The sequence below is a fragment of the Limanda limanda genome, chromosome 9 (assembly GCF_963576545.1).
Source record: "Limanda limanda chromosome 9, fLimLim1.1, whole genome shotgun sequence".
NCBI lineage: Eukaryota > Metazoa > Chordata > Actinopteri > Pleuronectiformes > Pleuronectidae > Limanda > Limanda limanda.
In genome coordinates, this window is record NC_083644.1 from 9,360,895 (window position 1) to 9,380,291 (window position 19,397).

The 19,397-nt window shown below is 43.4% G+C and overlaps 1 protein-coding gene across 3 annotated transcripts in view; it reads left to right on the forward strand.

Annotated features, from left to right (window-relative positions):
• Positions 1-19,397, forward strand: part of dennd1b (DENN/MADD domain containing 1B) — a 106,961-nt gene that overhangs the window by 47,356 nt on the left and 40,208 nt on the right. For 2 of the 3 annotated variants that reach the window (XM_061078318.1, XM_061078319.1), the window contains exons 6-10: positions 2,316-2,385; positions 4,210-4,290; positions 9,543-9,596; positions 10,183-10,293; positions 18,005-18,105. In XM_061078318.1, the coding sequence (XP_060934301.1) occupies positions 2,316-2,385; positions 4,210-4,290; positions 9,543-9,596; positions 10,183-10,293; positions 18,005-18,105 (417 nt within the window). Of the gene's footprint in view, positions 1-2,315; positions 2,386-4,209; positions 4,291-6,297; positions 6,358-9,542; positions 9,597-10,182; positions 10,294-18,004; positions 18,106-19,397 lie in introns of all 3 variants that reach the window. The other variant, XM_061078317.1, reaches the window with a different exon arrangement.

Genomic DNA, 19,397 nt, shown 5'->3' on the forward strand with positions numbered 1-19,397 from the left:
TGGGCCACAGATTAACTGGTTCATTCTTTGAATACATGGCACTTTGAGGAGACATGTGTTTAAAATGGCAGCAGAGATTGCGGGGCCCCCACGCACTGAGCACGCCAGTGATGGATGCCTCTCTCTATCGGAGGATTTGCGAAGCACAAACAGATCTGAGCAATGAACTGTGAAGAGTAGGAGTATCTCTCTAAGCTTTTCTAAACTTTAACTTTACATCAACAAAGCCAGCAGAACGTGTGGGGTGGGGGTAAAATAAAACAATACACCTTTTACGTTATATATACTTTCGGTTGTATTTAAATAAAGCATACAAAATGAATTATCTATACTGTAGGACGGTGTTAGAAAGAATATTGATAATTTGGGCTTGGCTGCCTTCCCCATAGTGATCATGCATTTTCCTCTAAGACAAAGGATTTCCAGCACCTCGGTGTAGGAGTGTAATGACTGTGAGAACACTGAGGCCTGATGGCTGTCTCTCTGACAGCGAGAGCCCTATTTACATCTCCTCCTACTGTGATAAATGAAGGATTAATGTCCAGAAGCCTGGCTTTAGAATACAAAGTCTTTGTCCCCCCCCCCCTGTGCATCATTATATCAGGCTGAACTTTGCGTGTAATGGTTAAAAGTAAAATGACCCCATATGCAGATATTTGCATGTTGTTTGACGTGGCAGAAATAGGTCTTCAGGTTGATATCCGGTCAGCATGTGAATTAACATACGCGTGTTTGATTTGGCCTCTCCTGCGAGTGTGACCTGATTGCAGTGAATCTCATGCAAACGTCAAAATATTGGCATGTAAAGAGGCTGATTGTTTCAGACTAATGGTCACTCAGCCTCTCTGATTGGTGCGCTTGGCTGCACTTCCTCGGGAACCCGGCCTGTCATTGGCCCCTTGTGGATTTAGCGATAGGAAAATTTGCATTAGGTTCACTTTATTGTTTTTCTTGTTGTCTGTTAATTCCAGTCTACAGAGCAGCCAGTGACCCATGCCCTGGATTCTCCTTATTCTCCAGCTAACAGGACGTCTTCGCTTTACAAACTCACACCCTCAAAACTCTGACTCTGACAGATGAATTATATAATCATGGAAATGCAGATTTAATCGGAATAATTTAAATTGAATTATAGTTTTTAGTACTTGTATTTAAGACATTTCACAAACTGACTATTTATCAAATTCGGTAAGAAAATATGATTGGCCACTCATTTATTTTTCAACTCATGAATCCAGTTAATTAAACATTAATGGGAGTTTCTGTTGATTTCATTGCGATGCTAAGAAGGTCCTGCAAAAGAATTGATGATCTTGCAATGTTGGAAATTACAAGTTAAAGCCCCAAAACTAGATCATGATTCAACACCTTGATTTGACATTAGTATTATTATCATTTAATTACATAACATCAAATGAACTGAGCCCTAACAGCTTTCGTGCCAAAAAGAAGATGTTGGCCACCTTCCACTCCGATTGCAAGTGGACTTGGCCAAGAATATGTCAACTTTGTAAAGGAAGCCATGCTGCAGATGCTCTTAGCTTATGCTGGGTGTTCTTAGTGATTAGCTATAACACAAACACTGCAGTATAAATTATTTTGAGCTTGTTAATGAATTTATTTATTTCACGTTCATTACATAAGGCAAAGATTTTTTTAAATACGTGAAGGGCATAAAAAGAAGCAGAGAGGAGGAAGGGGGGGAGGCAGGAGGCATCTTGGGCTGCATTTTTGTTAAGCTTGTGCATCTGGGAGCAGCATGCTTGTAAACCATAGCATCCCTCCACATCACATTAAAGCTATGGTTGTTTTTTCTTTTTTAGATCTAAAATCTGTTGTTTTTTTCTTCCACCCTGCCATCCTATTGGCTTAAAGAGCAGAAATGTCAAGAATCCCTAGCATGTGGAGAGCCCTGGGTGCGAAGAATGTCAAAATAAAGACTCTTCTCTTCTTACCGATGTAACAATGACACTGGAGGAGCTGCAGTGAAACACAAACCATTCTAAATGTTCTTTATACATCTGACGTGTAAGGTTGCAGACATTAGCCACTAGATAAATCCAGTAATATTACAAGAGTACAAATACAAACTGTTCATTTTGCAGAGTCCAGCACAGAGTGAAGTTATTTATAGACCTCGTGACAAAGTTTTCACGAGATAGAATCTCTCTGTATGTGTTGTCTTTCTACATCCTGCAGGGATGGAGACCCTGTGATCCATCACATGTTAATCGGTTTTGATTTCTTCAGTGCCTTTTATTTGTTCAATGCATATGATTAACCAACATACCTTTTTGTTTTTCTGTCTCTTCCAGTTATTTACCATGGTTCGAAATCTACTACAAGCTGCTAAACACCCTGTCGGATTACCTAATGAAACAACAGGTAATTATTTGTACTTTTATGTACATGAAATGCTTTACGAGAACACGATATGGAAACAAGGCAGGGTTGTAGGATTTGACTGAGAAACAAGTGCACAGTTTTGTGTTTTTGAAACTGCACTGTGGTAAGATATTTCCCTCCATTCTGTTCTTCCTCTGGATGCTGCATGTTATCTTTTGTGTGCAAGTTCTGTTCGGCGTCTTGGGCTCGACTTGGCTTCTGTTGTTAGCGGCAACAATGTTGACATTTCACAGACCAAACGCTGATCTGACACTGGAAGTTATTCCTGATGATTTACTGGAAAACAAATCGTTAAGAAAACACACACGCACGTACACACACAAGGGCGCATGCACACACACACACACACACGCACAAATGCTCGCGTTTTACAAAAGTCTTTTCCCCTGACTATTCAATGCATTGTACGAGCAAAGGGAGGGGGAATGTAAAATATGCAACAAACTGGGGAGATGTGCAGCGTCTAGCACAGAGGGTGTAGGTGATGTTCCTGTGTTTAGAAGAGAGAAGAGGGAGATAGAGGAGGAAGGAGGGAGGGAGGGAGGGAGACAGAGAAGAGGAGAGGAGAGAGGCAGAGAGCTTTGGGACTTCTTTCAATTGTCATGTAGTCACTGCTTCCCCTCAGAGACCCTCAGAGAGTCGTGATCAGGACTCAGACTTTTGCTAAAGTAGACAGTCACATAAACATGTACACATTTCTCTGACTGAAAGGGATCCAGGAGGGTAATCTATTACATATATATAGGCTATACGCATATATAATATATATATTTATTCTGCACATGTGTATATAGAGAGAGGGAGAAGCAGAATAGGATAGTTTTGTGTGTGGGCAACAATGAGGAAGAGAGAGACAGAAAGATTGCTGGAAATCCTGAGTGACTGAAGTGTTAGTGTGCATGATTTGGTTTCTATTTACCCCGCTGTCCGTTCCAGGCGAGAGGGAGATGTTGACAGACGAGGGAAGACAGAAGAGCGATGAGGGTTTAAGGCGAGGGGTAAATGAACTGTTTCCCCAGGCCGTGTTGCTGACCATGCGTGTGAGCATTGAGCCTCTCATGACAGGAGGCTGTTCGATTGCACACACCCCGACACCCCCCCTTCCTCCTCCTCTCCTCCCGCCCTCTTCTTCTTTACTGTATATCGCCACCCATTCCTCTCGAGTTTCTCTCTGGCTCACACACGCACGCACGCTCACACAAACAAACAGTTCCTCAGACAACTGCTCGCAGCCAAAACCAAAACAAAGTTCCCTGAGAGGGCAACAGAAAAAGGAGCTAAAACCAACAATGCTCAACCTCTGCGTTCACAGTCGTTATTTAAGTACACGTTGCAAAGTTCGGTCCCCCTTCAGTTTTTCCAGCCATTGGCTCAGGAGTGTAAATAGCAGTCTTGTTGTAGAGCTCATAAACGCGGGTGGAATAATCTCGGGGCCTGGTCTGTGGTCAAGACGGCTCTATGACGGCTTCCGAAAGCCCCCATCTTCAGAGCGTAGACCCCTGCTTAATTACCGGCAGCCCTCTCAGCCATAAATCAACGCTGCAGGATAATAAGCGTCTGCAGCCCTACGCTCAGCCGTCTCTTAACCTCACCACTGCTCGTTAAACATATGTCAGTCGGATGTTTTGGAGCCCTTCAGGCCTCACTGCAGGAGAGCCCTCTGGTCTGCATCAGTCCCAACGCTGTTGTTGAGATTGACACATAACTCGCGACATCAACAACACAAATAAATAGAAATTCGTTTGTCCTGTGTGTTTTTATGTATTTTTCTTCTTCTTTTTGTTGTTTGTTTCTCCCCCCCAGGAAAATGACTTGAACGACATGCTCAATTCTCTCTATGATCTGCCTGTGCCAAAGCCCTTCACGCCAGTCAACCTGAGTGTGGTAGGTATAGATCTTATATTCCCCCTTATCAGAGGTAAGACAGCTTAGAGTTGAGGCTGAAAGAGAGAGGAGAGAGGGCCAGGTTGGTAACTCTAGTAGTGGGTTGCATCAGGAAGGAAACTATAGCACGGAAGACAAAATGTGTAGTATGTGGCTTTCAGTCATGCACTGAATATCGGATATTTTCTTGAAAATGTCTCGCCAGCCCCTCGGTTAAATGTCCGGAAAATGTCTGAGTGAACCCATATGGGAATACGGCAGGAAAATGTTCGGACATCTCACAGTGAGTGAGTCGACGAATTGATGAAGTTTCTAACATGCAGTTGACGCAAAACTGAAACTAGAAGAACGCTCAGTAGAGTTCATACCTCTGCCAACAGTCCCCTTAAAAAAAACACATTCAATTTCACTAGATCTGGATTTTTATTTGGATCTGCAACAAATTACACAGACTCATAAATATCAGTCCCCTAAACACTAATTACTCTCTGAGAAATCAAGGAAAATGTTGAAAACACCCTATCTTGCAATTTTAAAGAAAGTGGATCCACCTTCCTTTAACCATGCAGCATCCTTTCACCAAGGTTCCTGGTAATCTGTGGTAGTTTTTCGTAATCTAGCTAACAATCAATTGGACAGGTATAAAAGCATGACCTTCTTGGCAGAGGTGAAAAAAACAAAAACAATATAAATATCTCAGGTGCCGTACGCGTAGAAGACGCCGTCAACGTGGTCAACTTGGAAAGCAAACGAGATTGTGTATCTGCCCCTGCACGCTCTCCCCAGATGACACCACCTGAACACTCGTTGTGAACGCATCTGACCGGGAAATTCTCCTGCTGCGATCTTCATGTTAAAGGCAAAACATTTTTAAATTTCCCAGATATTTTCTGGAGTTGATTTTTGGAGACAAAGAGGGAGGAATAATGAGAACCAAAGTGAAATGGACACAAAGAAGAGAGGAGGAGACGGAGACATGGCATGGAAACAGACAAAGAAAAAAATATGGGGCAGACGAGCAGAAACAGGGAGAGATCAACAAAGTAAAGAGGTTGAGATAAAGGAGATAAATGAGCTTGCAGCAGAGCAGAAAGGAAGTGGGGAGCCAGAAGAGGTTCAGATACTGTAGGTGGGACGAGGGGAGACACTGAGGGCCCACGACTGACACTCTGTTTGGAAGCAAGAAGTGGCGCTAACAGGTTTCCGTGTGATTTGCCTGAGCTGGGCATGTTTAAACTTGAAGGGTCCTTTCACAACTCGTCATGTCGCCTGCTTATCAAAAAAAACTGGAATGGATTAACGGCCCCCAGGTCCCTCAAAGTTCGCCTGTGTTTGTGTTAACTCAAACACAATCTCATTGTATGGTTCCAGCTCATACAAAAATAAATCACTCTTGAACTCCCGTAAACCTAACAAATCTAACGGTTGTTTAACTCACAATATTTTTTATTCACTAATATCTGTGTTTCTGAGCTGCTCAGACTCTACAGCGTAATGGGATCAAAAGAGTTTCAGCGTTAGCCTTTGTCCTCGAGGATTAAACCCTCCTTTTTTTTTTACCAATTAAACAAGCTACTCTGGGTCTTTTCAGCGGCACAGGTCTCAGAAGGATACCCATCTAATTACACAGATGAATATACAACATAACAATACTAATGCTAGGTAATCAATATATCTCAAGCAAGGTTAACAAGGTCAATTAAGATTCCTTGTGATTTATTTTTTCTTTGTGTCAGTTTTTTTTTCCATCGGCTCTCCATGAGAACAAAACCTTTTCATCTGAGTCTCAGAGCTTCATTGGAAAAGAAGCCCCAGAGAACAGAGGTGATAGCTTCATCTCTGTTTCTGGAGAAGCCACTAGTTTGATATTTAATTGATGAAGCAGAATTATTCCCTAAAAGAGTGGTTTTTTGTTTTATCGTGGCTGCCAAGAAGCAGGATCATTGTCCCCTTTCATGTGTGAACCCTGTTTTGCTCTCTCTCTCTCTCCCTCTCTCATTGTGCAAGAATGAGCAGTTGTATATTGCCACTGGGCAAGTACTGAGAGATCGGGGAAGCAAGGAGATGGTGAGTGGAGGGGAATGAGTGAACAGCAGAGATGGGAGGAGGGAAGGAGGCTGCTGTGAAATATGAAACCGCCGCTGCACTAATCGCATGGGAGCCGCGGCTTTCCAATTTGGCCAAATAAGCTGCTCTATCTTTTTAAATATAACAAAAACAAACTATCCTGGGCCTTGGTGTGTGTTTCTTCTCTTCTGGAAAACAATCAAACTTTGTAAATGATTAATGCCATTCCACTCTGCTATATTCTCTCTCTGAATATCAAAAGTTTTTTTTTTTTCCCTCCACACTCTCTTTATGTTTAAAGCAAAGGCAATTGTACTCAAAAAATCTCCTTGATGCGTCTCCAGTTAACCCACTTTCAATGTTTTTATATAAACATGTCATCGAAAGATAAAAAAAAAAACAAAGATAAGATAAGCAAGCAAACAGCCAATGAAGGTCTGGGTTGAGTTGAGGAGCATGGCTTGTGATTATCACAATAGCATGAATTTACAGACCGATGGGGAAGGAAACATTTAGCGTAGAAGAGAAAAGAAAGAGAGCTGCCAAGAGAGTTCTACTGTACGGTAAACTGTTGTTTGTGTGGCGGTTACAGGGGGGGTCCAAATCTACTTCAATCTCTATCACAATTTACTTATTCGACTCATATAGTTTATAATTGGCCCTGTTACCGGTTCTCTTTTCGGTTGGTTTACCAAACAAAAGACTTTGACTATGAAACAAAGACTTTTTAACGCTATGACATTATTGCAAGTTCTGCCCCGCAAACATTCCTTTTATTGAAAATGATTAAACCCTAATGTTGCCAATAAAACACACAGGAAAGAGAAGTGGGTAATACAGTGAAAATCTAACTTCATTTTAGGACATTTAAAGTTTTCAGGCATAGTTTATTTCACTTGCACGACAGTAACAACTAAACTTTTCACTATTAATGTTCGATAAAATCCATACAGCTTATCACTGTAACTCAAATGTCTTATCTCTGATTACATCTCAACAATATATTTTGTCATCATTTTTGTAGCAGCAGTCGTGACTTCGCAGTAAACAAGCAGCTGTAATGGCAACTATACAATAAAAACAAAATTCTGCAGCTCAACACAACAACTTTTACCCAAGATTCATTAACTGTCATCAGAATAAACAAGTTAAAACATTAAGTGCTTCTTACATTTCCAGCTGTTTATAGCACTTTTGCTCTGTCAAGCACTTTGTAAATAAAACAATTATTTAAATTCATGTCAATGTTGATATTAAACTTGTATATTGAGCCTAATGCTGCTGCTGGAAACATGGGAAAAGAGATTAATCTCAATTCTAACAAATTCCTACATTGCAAACAGATTTCCAGATGTGCTAAATTTAGAATAAAACTTAAAATAATCGCCCGTTTGCTTTTGTAGATACATATTTAAGTCGTAATGGTAGCTGTGTAAAATATGCATGAAATATGGCTGTAATAATTGAAACAGTATGACAAATTCACTTATCTTAAGGCATGTAGGAGTCAACATGAACATCAATCTTTTGCCCAGAAAAGAAATTCAAAAGGCAGAGCTCTGGATGTTGGTATCGGGTTAGAGTTTGTTCACGCTGCATGTTCATCTCCTCTGAGCTTTATTATAACTACAATGAATGCCCCCTCTCTGGGGAATATGACAATTCTTTACACATGTTGTTTTCAAAATTGTCCCTTAATACACTAAACAAGTAAGTGGTAGTGCTGCCAATTCTTGTAAGTCATTAGTTTGTGATTTATTTCTTCATATTGTCACATATGACTTTTGAGCATCAGTCTTTTCAGCGGTTGGTAGAAATGATCTCCTGCGGATGTCATGTAATATCGAGGGAAGTTTCAGAATCAGGCACCAGACAAATACTGAACAGCAGCACTTTATACTTTATACTCTTGTCCAACATCGTAATAACTAAAAAACATTGAATCAGTTAATTAAATAATGTCATGGGTGAGGGTTAACCTGCACTGAATTAAGTATTTTGAACTTGTATTATGTCCTATCAAAATAAATAGTTTTTAACTTATCCCAGGACATTAAATTCGTTTTGTTATTATTATTTCCTTCCCTACATTTCCTCTCTGGCTGTGACGGGCTGCCTCTCTTCCCTCATCATCTTTAGTCTCTATAATCGGAGACGTCTTTCTCTCTTGGTGGAGACACTTTCCTTAGTATTGCTGGTTTGGAATGCCTCAGCATGTTTATTGTAAGCCATGGTGTTGTTGATACAATGTATACCTGTCAAGTTTTCTTTTATTCATCGAAAAGGACGACCTGTGTTTAGGTGTATATATCTTTAAATACACATTTATTTGATGTTTTATTGTATTTAGTTGTGCCGATAATAAGCTCAGGTGCTGGATGCCATCCTTCCTGCCACTGGAGCCTCAAATTCAATTCTTTAACACTACAGCAAACACTGAATATGTGTTTGCCTGAGAAAATTTGCCTCACAAGTCAATAGTGGTAAGCCAGATGAATAATTCGTAATGTTTTACTGTACTTACTTTGCTTGCAGTGTGAGAAACAACTACTGTCCACGCTACAGTGGATTTCAGCAAAGACCTGCAACAGATGGTCGAGCGGAGGCCTAGAGAAACGCAGGTGTACTGCGGATACAGGAGTGTTTGTGTGTGTGTGTGAGAGACACAGCAGTGTGTTTGAGTCGGTGGTTTGTCTACCTGTCTCCAAACAGCACCTCTCTCTGGCCCCTTTGATCTGAACACCGAACCTGCCCTGCTCTCCCAAAGTGAGACAGGCAGCCCTGTGATCCTCTAAACAACCCGTGTGTGTGCACCAGCGTGCGGCTGTGGATGCACACGTGTGCTCATGTGCACGGGCACTTTTGTCTGTGTCTTGTGGCTGCACAAGCCTTTTTAATGCTTAAATAAAGACTCAGTTTTCCACCGGAGACATCACCACAGTCTGTGTCTATGGGGAACGGAGCTGCTATTGAGCTTTCTCGGCTCTGTAGGCCTGATAAAAGCGTTGCCACAGTTCAGACACCAGCTCAGCAATTCATATAGACAGAGCTGAAGATGAGCTATAAATCATAGAACAAAGTGAACGGCCTTTTTCCCCCCGTCTTCCCCTCATTCTCCTCTGTGAGTGGTACGCTTCGCTCGTGACCTTCCCTCTGCTTTCTCCCACATGTTTGTGTTTTCGCAGCACTCCTACTTCATCGCCCCGGATATCAATGGACTGCCAACGATCCCTGAGAGTGTAAGTACACACGCGAAAAAGAAAAGAAAAGAGACAGAGGGAGTCAAAGAGAGATTCCCCCCCCCCCCCCCTTCTGGAAACATCTCTGCCTCTAATCGCTGTTAATCAGATACACTTGTCACCTTTTGAAATTATTGCATCATCGTCTTGTCTCAGCTTTATCTCCTGTGGTGCTTGTACTTTTAATGTTGAAGTTCAGTGATTGCCACGGGTATTAGAGGTTTCAAACTGAACACTTGTTCTTTGTTGAGCTTGTATTCAAATTGTAGCTCAACGTGAGCTTAGCAAGTCTTTATGGCAAGATAAAACACCAGCTGAGAACAGTAGTCGTTCTGGCACTTTTAAGCGACATTGGTTAATGTGATATCTATTTTTTAACTGCGAATACTATATTGTATTGAAAAAAAAGATGTAATGTCATGACAGCAAAACAATATGTGCACACGTGGAAGTCCAAGTCCTTTTTTTTCAGCCAGTACTGCATGTCTCTCTTCATGGCACATTGTGGAACTCTCCCCATCTGAAGCATCAGCACTTTACTGTAAGACAGTCTGTAATGTGTCTTCTGTTCCCGTCTGTCTTCCAGAGGAACCTGACAGAGTATTTTGTGGCCGTGGACGTCAACAACATGCTCCAGCTCTACGCCTGCATGCTGCACGAACGACGCATCATCATTACCTCAAGCAAGCTTAGCACTGTGAGTCCATTCCCTCCAAGTCATCCTCTCAGCCGTAGGAGAAAAATAACATCCTCCAACGTCTCGAAAGATGATTCATGTCTAAACATGGTTGGTGTAGATGTAGGTTTCTTTAACATTTTAACACTTTAACATCAGGTTTCAATGAAGATTTTCCAGTCTGTGTGTTGTGCTTGCTGTTTGCAGTTTGCCATGTACAAATCTTGTTCGCTGTCTCTCTTGCATCCCAAGCAACAAAAAAAAAAAGAAATCAGATATGATAATATGAGAATATGACTATAAATTAGCAACATTGAGTCACGGTTGCGATTTTTGGGCTTCATATCAAATTCTAGATAATGAATTACACTGCCAAAAAAAGTGTATTGCTGAAATGTTGGGACTATTCCCCAGATTGAACATGATTCCCTTCATCAATATTCAAACAGGATATCAAACCCTAAGTAGTATGATGAGAATATTTATCTGACATGGCTGCACCACTTGTAAGAGGAGCGCTGAACTGATCTGTCGGCCCCCCCACCCAGACATCCTGCAGTCAGGCAGCCGCACCATCGCCAAGCTCTGACAAGCTGTGAATCCCACACTGAAGCAGGATTATATTTGACTGTTTGTCTTATAACTGCAACATATTAATGGGCAAAAAGCGTTAAATTATCCGTTATTATGTGTCTCGGCTCCTTCACATAATTTAAAGGCACTTCAGCCTGTACGAGGGGAGGAAATCTCTGTCTTTCTCCCCCTCTTCCTCATTCCATCCTCCTCCTCCTCCTCCCTGTTATCTCTGAGGCCGACGAGGCAGAGCCAAATGTTTATGACAGATGAGATGGACGGGGGAAGTGATGTCACCCAAGTCATATCTGTATCTGCAGTGTAGCGGCGTGGTTCTGCCTCGGTATCTCTGTGGAAGGGCTGCAGAACAGTGAACAGCCGGAGGGGCCTGTGGTGGTGATGGGCGCTGGAGGAAACGGTACCAGGGTTCCCCCCCCCCGCAGGAGCTCTAATCAGGACGAGCTGTAGAAATCACCCAGCCCTCGGAGAGTTTCACCTGTCTCCCCTCGGCTCTCTGGACCAGCAGCTCCTCCTCTCAGTGACGAGCCAGCACACTCCGCTGCGACTCGAGGTTACACCATGTAAATTACCAGACTCCAGGGTGAAGGTGTTTTTCGTTTTAGAGGGAAACTGGGGAGGGGGGTGATTTACAGTTTTCTGCAGAGACAAATCTTTTTTTTATTATTTTTTTTTTTTATACAAATATATGCCGACAGGATATTTTAAGAGCTTCCACGTCAGACCTTTACCTCTGTAAGCCTTTCATCCTCTGCAATCCTTCCTCCACTCATCTGTCTATCCATCCATCTTCCTCGGGGAGAGGTGTTTTGGTTTGGTAGCGATATATGTCAGGCGCTGTAGTACAAAGGTATTTTCACATCCCCACTGGGATTACTAGCAGGCCTCGTGTTTTTGCTGCTGGGTAGATTGACCTCCCAGTTCAAGTGGAGATGGCTTCCATGATTCTCGAAGTGTATACATACTAAACTGAAAAAAAAGAGAGAGAGTGCAGCTCATTATCCACACCACTTGTCTTGTCATCAAATATCTTTAAAGGATGATAAATATATAATTAATGTCAGAGTTTGTCAAAATGTTTGTTAAAGTGAGTGTTAGCAGTCAGCGGATAGACGGGTAATGTTCCTATAGTCGGCTTGCCACGGATATAGAGGATGTATGAGAGAAGGTATTGTTAGTGACATCGTTAGTACCATCCAGCTGCTTTTCACCACCTCCGCCTGTCCAGCCTCTCAGCCAAGCAGAGAGAAACAGGGAATTCAAAGAGCAGGGAGAGTGAAAGACACACTCACACACACACACACACACACACACACACACACACGCACACACAGATATACTGCATTTATTCTGCCTGCTCTAGGTGCTGCCTGTGTTAAAGCCCCCGGTGAACCCACTGTGTCAGTCTGTCGGTACATGGCCGGCGTGTCTCGCGAGCAGCCAACAGCAAAGGAATAAATCATGATCTTACAACAATGCGTCAGTTGACTTATTGCTGTTTCGTGACCAGAGGTGAATGGTACCACTGTTTTAAAAGGCCGGTCGGCGGTGGCACAAGGGTGGGAGCCGGCCGAGCGTGCAGCCTTGTCATAGGGCCGTATAATAGGGCTGCATCGGCCCTTCCTCTAACTAGTCAGTTGGGAGGACCCCCACCACCACCACCATCGCCCCACCACCCTCCGTGTCTTTCATCTGCCGAGGCCCCCCAGCTCCGGAGCCCAGCCTCTGCCCTGCCTATCGCCCAAACTCACACAGCTCAGCCCCGGCACCAGCTGACAGCAGCCCTCTCATCAGCCTGTCAGGCCTATGCTAACAAGGAGCTATCCATCCAGCATGCCCTAGAGTGCCAGCTGTCTCTCTGTTTCCTGCCTTTTCCTCTGTTCCTCTCCTCTCTTTCCCTGACTTCTGTCTGTCTCTATATTTCTCTATTTCTCTCCATCTTAGTTATTCCTGCTCACTGATATTTCATGTCCATCTGTCTCTCACGGACTCTGGCTGCTGCAGCTCCCTTTCTCTCTGACTTCACCTCCTTCTTCCTGGGTGTCTTAATGTGTCTCTCTGTTGCTGTTGCATGTGCAGAACATCAGGACGTCCCTCCCTCCCCTCCTTCCCTCCTTCCCTTACCCTCAATAAACCTATTTCAGCCCGGTGCCATGTGTCTGGCTGTAACGTTTGTGTTGTGGCACGAGGGGCCGTGTATGTGCACATGTGCACGTTGTGGGTGTTTGTGCATTCTTTGCATGCATCTGTTCATTTGCGTCTCCTGCACTCACAGGTGTTTGTACCTTATGCCGTATGTCTTCCTTTCAGAGTCAGTGACCATGTGTGCATGTGTGGGAGGCCTGGCGTTAGCTGTTACCCGCCTTGTCCCGTGTGCCCTCTCTCTCTCTCTTTCTCTCCCTGTGCCACCTACTTGTTTGTGGCCCACCTCCGTAGTGCTGGGCCTGACATCGCTGTAAGTCAACAGAGGGAGAAGCAGAGCGCGGGTAATTGGCGATTTAGTTGGTGCAGGTGAGGGGAGAGGGGGAAGGCTTAACAGGACGATAAGCAAACAGGAGAAACAAGGGAGAGATGGCAACGTACAGAAAGACAGCATGAGGAGAGGAGGACAACAGAATAAGAAATTAACTGGGGTGAAAATTAGACGTGGAAAGTAGAAGAGGGAATTACATTTGGAGAGTGAGTAGGGATAGAGTTGGAAGTAAAGGCTGGTGGAAGGGGAAATGATTGTTTAAGGCTGGTGTGAGGAGGTCAAGAACAAGTCTGTTGATACCATTCCTCCTGTCAAATTGAATTACGTTGCCTGGAGCAGCAGTTTTTTGTCTCACACTCTGCTCTCACTGTAATTTAACATGTTCAACAGGTTCCTCCTTCTGAGAGTCGATGTTCAATCTGGTAAAATGGCCCAGTCACCCTTTTACTGCCCCCTTACATGTAAAGTAATATGTGAGAGTAGTGGTGTACGCTGGTCCCACAGTCGCTTTCTCTCCACTTCTGTCTGCTTTACTTCAACATGTCCGGTGGCTTGGGTTAAGAGGAAGGGTGTGGGTGGAAACACACTGCTGGCTGACACAGGCTGCAGAGCTCAGAGCTGCAGTGTTGAGACGATGTGAGATCTCTGGTGGGTCTTGTTCTTTAGGGAAACATCACTGTTGGGTTGTGTGTCCGTTCGGGGCAGGTACAGGGACAAGCCTGTCTGGATATGAGGATGGAATGAAAACAGAAAGCAGTGAGTTGTGGCAGCTGGATGTCCACTTGTTCCTGTTAACTGGAGAAGTCTGTGTCCAAATTGTTTCGGTTAATTTTGTGTAGAAAAAGCCCATTAGCTGTATTCATGCTACTCATTCTAAGCATGCTTTTATTAGGTTGTATGCGTGTTGTGTATAAAAACCTGATATTTAAGTGTGTTGTTGATGGATGTCATTGTCCCACAATGCACTGCACAAAGAAGGAGGAGTCGCTCACAGCTGGAAAATATTAGAAGAAAGTCTGACTTGTGGTGAAAGAGCTTTGTTAGTTGCAGAAAAAACAAATACTTTTATAATTAAAACTTTTACAGTCTCATTTGTGAAGTTTTATTCCAAAGAGGTAGTTTGATTGACATCCAACGTGTTTTTATGAATGTATACAAACTGAAAAAGCAATATTCCTAAGACATTTATTATGTCGTACACACTGTAGACTGTAAGTATATCGTCTGGAGTCAAGACACAGCCGGTGACTCACGCCCAGACCACTTTATTGACAAAACTAGTGTGTGACCTCTTAGCTTCAGTTTATTGCTACCTACTTCAAAGCTGCAATGCAAATTTATCTCCCACTTTCTTCTCCGCCTCTTCATCTCCGTAAGTCTCCCTGTCTCTCTCTCTTTTCTGTCCCTCTCTTCCTTTAGTGTCGTTGAATGGATCTGGGTAAACCAGTGTTGGTGTGGACACTCTCTGTCTCAGCAACAGCGCACTAAGAAAGCTCTCAGGGCAGAACCAAAGACCTTGACTGTTTTTTGAAGCAGGCTGTCGCTGTATAATCGGTTAGCTTCTCTCAGAGGAAGGGGCAACACACACACACACACACACACACACACACACACACACACACACACACACACACACACACACACACACACACACACACACACACACACACACACACACACACACACACACACACACACACGCACACGCACACAGTGTGAGAGTCAGCCAGCCCCTCATTACCAGGCAGAGCCCTGGTCCCTGAGGACTGGACCCAGCACCTAATCCCGTATTTGTTCTTGGGGACTGTATCTGTGATTCTCCATTGAATGGAATATTAAGCACCCAGGTCTTTTGTGGAGCGTGTAAGCCATTTGGCTCCACTCATCTATTATTTATCAGCCTGGCAAATATTTTATCAGCCTTAGCCTCTCATGACCCACTCTTATGTGAAGTCCCCCCCCTAAATGAAGAAGGAAAAAAAGAGAGGAGTACAATTTCTCTTTTTTCACCCATTTATCTTCCCTTTTTACTTTTTGCCTCATTCGTTCTAAAAACCTGAACAAGGACACAGGGATTCGTATTAAGCTCAGTTAACGGAGCAAATATGTGAACTGTTCCTCTGCAGTTCCCTCCAAGTTGCCCTCTCTCAGGCACACTGCCACCTCCATCGCTTTGGAGATAACAAATAAAAGCAAACAGGAATCTAGATTTGCTTTATAAATCGTTATCTTAGTTTCAGTGTCCCCCCCCTTCCCTTCCTCCCTCCCCAACTCCCTCAAGCCAGCCAGAGAAGAAGAGAGAGAGAGACTCCTGTTTTCCCTTTCAACCTGAGAGTAAATCATGCCAATTGAGGGACTCACCTTGAGGTCTGGTGGAGATAATTGGAGTTGGTTAGCGAGGTGTTCTGTGCTATTACCTCCTGGTACCAGGGAATGGCTGGGGCTTGTCTCACACTCCCTGAGGAGAAATACACTTGCCTGTTGGCTGTCCGCTAAATATGTGTGTGTGTGTGTGTGTGTGAGTGTGTGTGTGTGTGTGTGTGCGCACATGAGACGCATGTACTTATGTGTGTATGTATCCCCATAGCCGGTTTGCTGACCTCTCTTCATCACATTTTAATGGCCCGTTAATGTCAATGCTTTGGAAAAGGGAGAAGGGTGTGCTGATTTCAATAGTCGCTCTTCCACCAAGTGCTTCACTTTCACACATTAATATTCATAGCATTGATTTATTTTCAGAATTAACCAAAAAAAAAACAACAAGAAAACAAACTGTTTGCCAGGGAATAAATCCTGACAGGAGCGTGGCATTGTTGTGTTTTATTTGAAGACGGCAGCCAGTGTAAATATGCATATGCAGATACACAGAGCAAGACACCAATTAAATGTTGATTAAGTCCTATTGTGGGACTGGGTTTATGAGAGATCGCACGGAGACGATGAAAAAAAAAAAAGAGAAGAAGATCACTGCTTCCTTTTTTTTCTGGCCGATATGAAAAATGAATGCAGTTAAACATGCAGTCAGGGACACAAACACACGCACACTTTTTTGTTGCTTGGAGCTTTTCAGATGTCCAGGCTTGATGTTCGGGTGGGTCGTGAGGGGTGGGGCCCCTCTTTCTTTTTTTCTCTGGCAGCGGTGGTTTTCAGCCGCCAAAAGCTCGCCCACTTTTGGCCGGTCAATTGTGACATTGTGTGTGTCAGTGAGCAGGGGGTCTCCTGGTAGTTGTGCTTGTGTGTGTGATAGTGTGTGTCCGCTTCACACATTGACTGTGAAGCTGCAGCAGTATAACAGCGGCTGCTGCTCCGGGGTCCCGGCGGTATTGGCCTAGCCCGCAGTCTCTCTTGGCTAACTCATGTTTCATTCTTTGGCAATTTGCCCTAATGAAGTCCCGCAGGAGCCCCTCAGACCTCTGTTCTCTTTCCATATTTAATCATGTTATTTTAATCTGGGGGATGAGCTAAAGCCTCTTTCTCCCGCCTGGTGTGTGTGTCTGCATGCGTGTGTGTTGCAGGTCATTACTATAGCGGAGCTTTTATGAGACGGGAATGTCAAGATGGGGGGTGCTGCTGGTTTTTAAGACGCTGGAGACAATGACTTTAATTTTATGTGTAATGTTGCTTTGACAATGTAGAGAGCGTCTTTAAAAAGGAATGTCATCCTGGTGTGATTGCTTCTCATTATTTGCTGAAAAAAGAGGTTAATTATTCCATATTTTCTCTTTAATTTCTTAGTCATGGTAGTTGGGGTAATTTTGATTTTTATGGCTCCTGTCAGCGCTGTTTTGGACTCCCTTTGTTGCTTGTGTGCAGGTCGCAGCACAATTCTTATTTTTGACGTTGAAATTGAAAAGCAGTTAATTAGGAACGCAGGGACGGTGTTTTCGCTCATCTCTGTGTTTGAAACAGACTTGAATCTGTATTTTTTTTTTATCCAATATGAAAAAACGCCTTGTGCAATTTTAGCGATATCATTGCTGTGCTGACCCACCACAATCGAATCAGTAATACAGGAAGCACTGGTTTCAGCAGTTGTTTCCTTTTCTTTTTTTTTTATGTCAGTCTTTACTATACTTTCCTTTTCACCTCCCCATCGATCCTCCTCCCCTCTGCCGCGTTCATGAGGTTAAAGACAGGCTCCTGTCAACTGGTTGATCTTTAGCTTTCAGTCTGTTTTTCTCTTTCTCCAACAATAGCTTGCAGGTCGTGTGTTCATCACAAAAGCGCCTGGCATGTCAGTGCACCATGTGTTTCTGAAGGCTCTTGTTTGTGCGCAGGATTAAAGGCTACGGCAGCACGTTTGTCAGTGATATCTCAATGAAATCAAAGTACATCAACACCATCACAACTTCAGCGTGCTTGATCAGATTTCTTTAAAAAAAACAGGATATTACCAGGGTATTGTTGGAAATGAAGCGTCTGTTCTCAAGACCTTGGCAGTTAAACAAGGTGTTGAAATGCGTCAAGAAAACAAGAAGAAAAAGGAATATAAGTGTATTTAATGTAAATGTACGATACTGTTTCTCACCTCGCTGCTCTTCTTTATTTAGGGGCAGTTTTGGGGATTGAATTCAGTCAAACTATGAGAACAAAAGAGTTTTTCTGTCTCTGTTTTCTGTGTTGTTGTAGAAACTCAGGTTGAGTTTGTCCTCTTGTCTCTTTCTGTAGTTAACTGCATGTGTCCACGGCGCGGCTGCCATGCTCTTTCCCATGTACTGGCAGCACATCTTCATCCCTGTGCTGCCCCCGCATCTTCTGGACTACTGCTGGTAAGGCTGACCACCTCGGAAAAAGTCACAAGCACACACACACGCACACACTCACTCACACACACACACACACACACACACACACACACACACACACACACACACACACACACCCACCATGTGTGCTGGCCATTCACTGAGCTCTACCGCTAAAAACCTTGGTGTAAAATTGCAGATGCACGTGTTCACACATTCTCCCACCCGTTCCTGGCGTAGTTCTCACGATTCCTCTGGTGCTGCGCCTTCTCCTGTGTGGCCCCTCAACATAATGAACAGCCCAGATCACCTTGCTCCATATTTCATGCCAGCGCTAGCTCCACACTCCCATCATCTTAGCCCTCTCAGGGGTTCATTACCATCCATCCAATGCAAATCTGACAAATCTGAATGGACTTGATTGGAACTGAACGGAGAGTAACGGCTCATCTGCGAATCCACGAGCGTGCGGGTCAACTTCAGATCTGTGCATGTTAAAAGAAAACACAGAGTGTGGAAGTCAGCTGATGTAAAGGGAGCTGGTTTAAGTGCTGAGAGCTCGTACAGTACAGGGCTTTTTACCATGAGGGACACATCAGCAGAACGCTCTTCATCACTGACAGTAAAATGTGATTTTCAACACTCTGGGAAGACTCATCTTTGTCTGATTCAATCACAGGGGTGAGCTCCATGCCCTGATTAGATAACTAAATAATATTACATGCCATATGTGTGTGTGAGCAGTACGTCAGAGATCCTGCTCAAACTGGTGTGTGTATACGCAAGCATCTGTCTAAACCTATTTGGAAAGTCGGTGCTGCACGTTCATATAACAGAGTGGACAGTTTCTACAGTGCAGAGCAACAGGCCTGCTGCTTGTGTTGCTGTTGCTTTAAGTTAATTATGAGCCTGTGGCTTCTGGATCATTCTGGCCAGACATCCCCTCAACCAAAGCTATGCCGTTGTTGCTGCCTCTGTAAACCTCATCGTAAAACCGGCTTTCTGTTATTTGACTATTCGGTTGATTTTTATCATCTTGGTGCATGGGAGTCAAGACACCTCAAATCCCCTCTAACTTTTAATATGAAGATGAATACGACATTAAATAAGAATAAAATAATATAAATCAATATATGCTTATTTAGCAAGCAGAGAAACCTTTTGACGCTTCTGCTCTTAAAATTCTCAACAGTTTTACAAGTCTTTCCTTAGTACTTAAATCTACCATCTTGTTAGTGGAAAACTACATGAAGTTACTTTCAAAAACACTTTTTGTCAATACTAAAATTTGAATTTGTTCATAAGTTAAATGGATA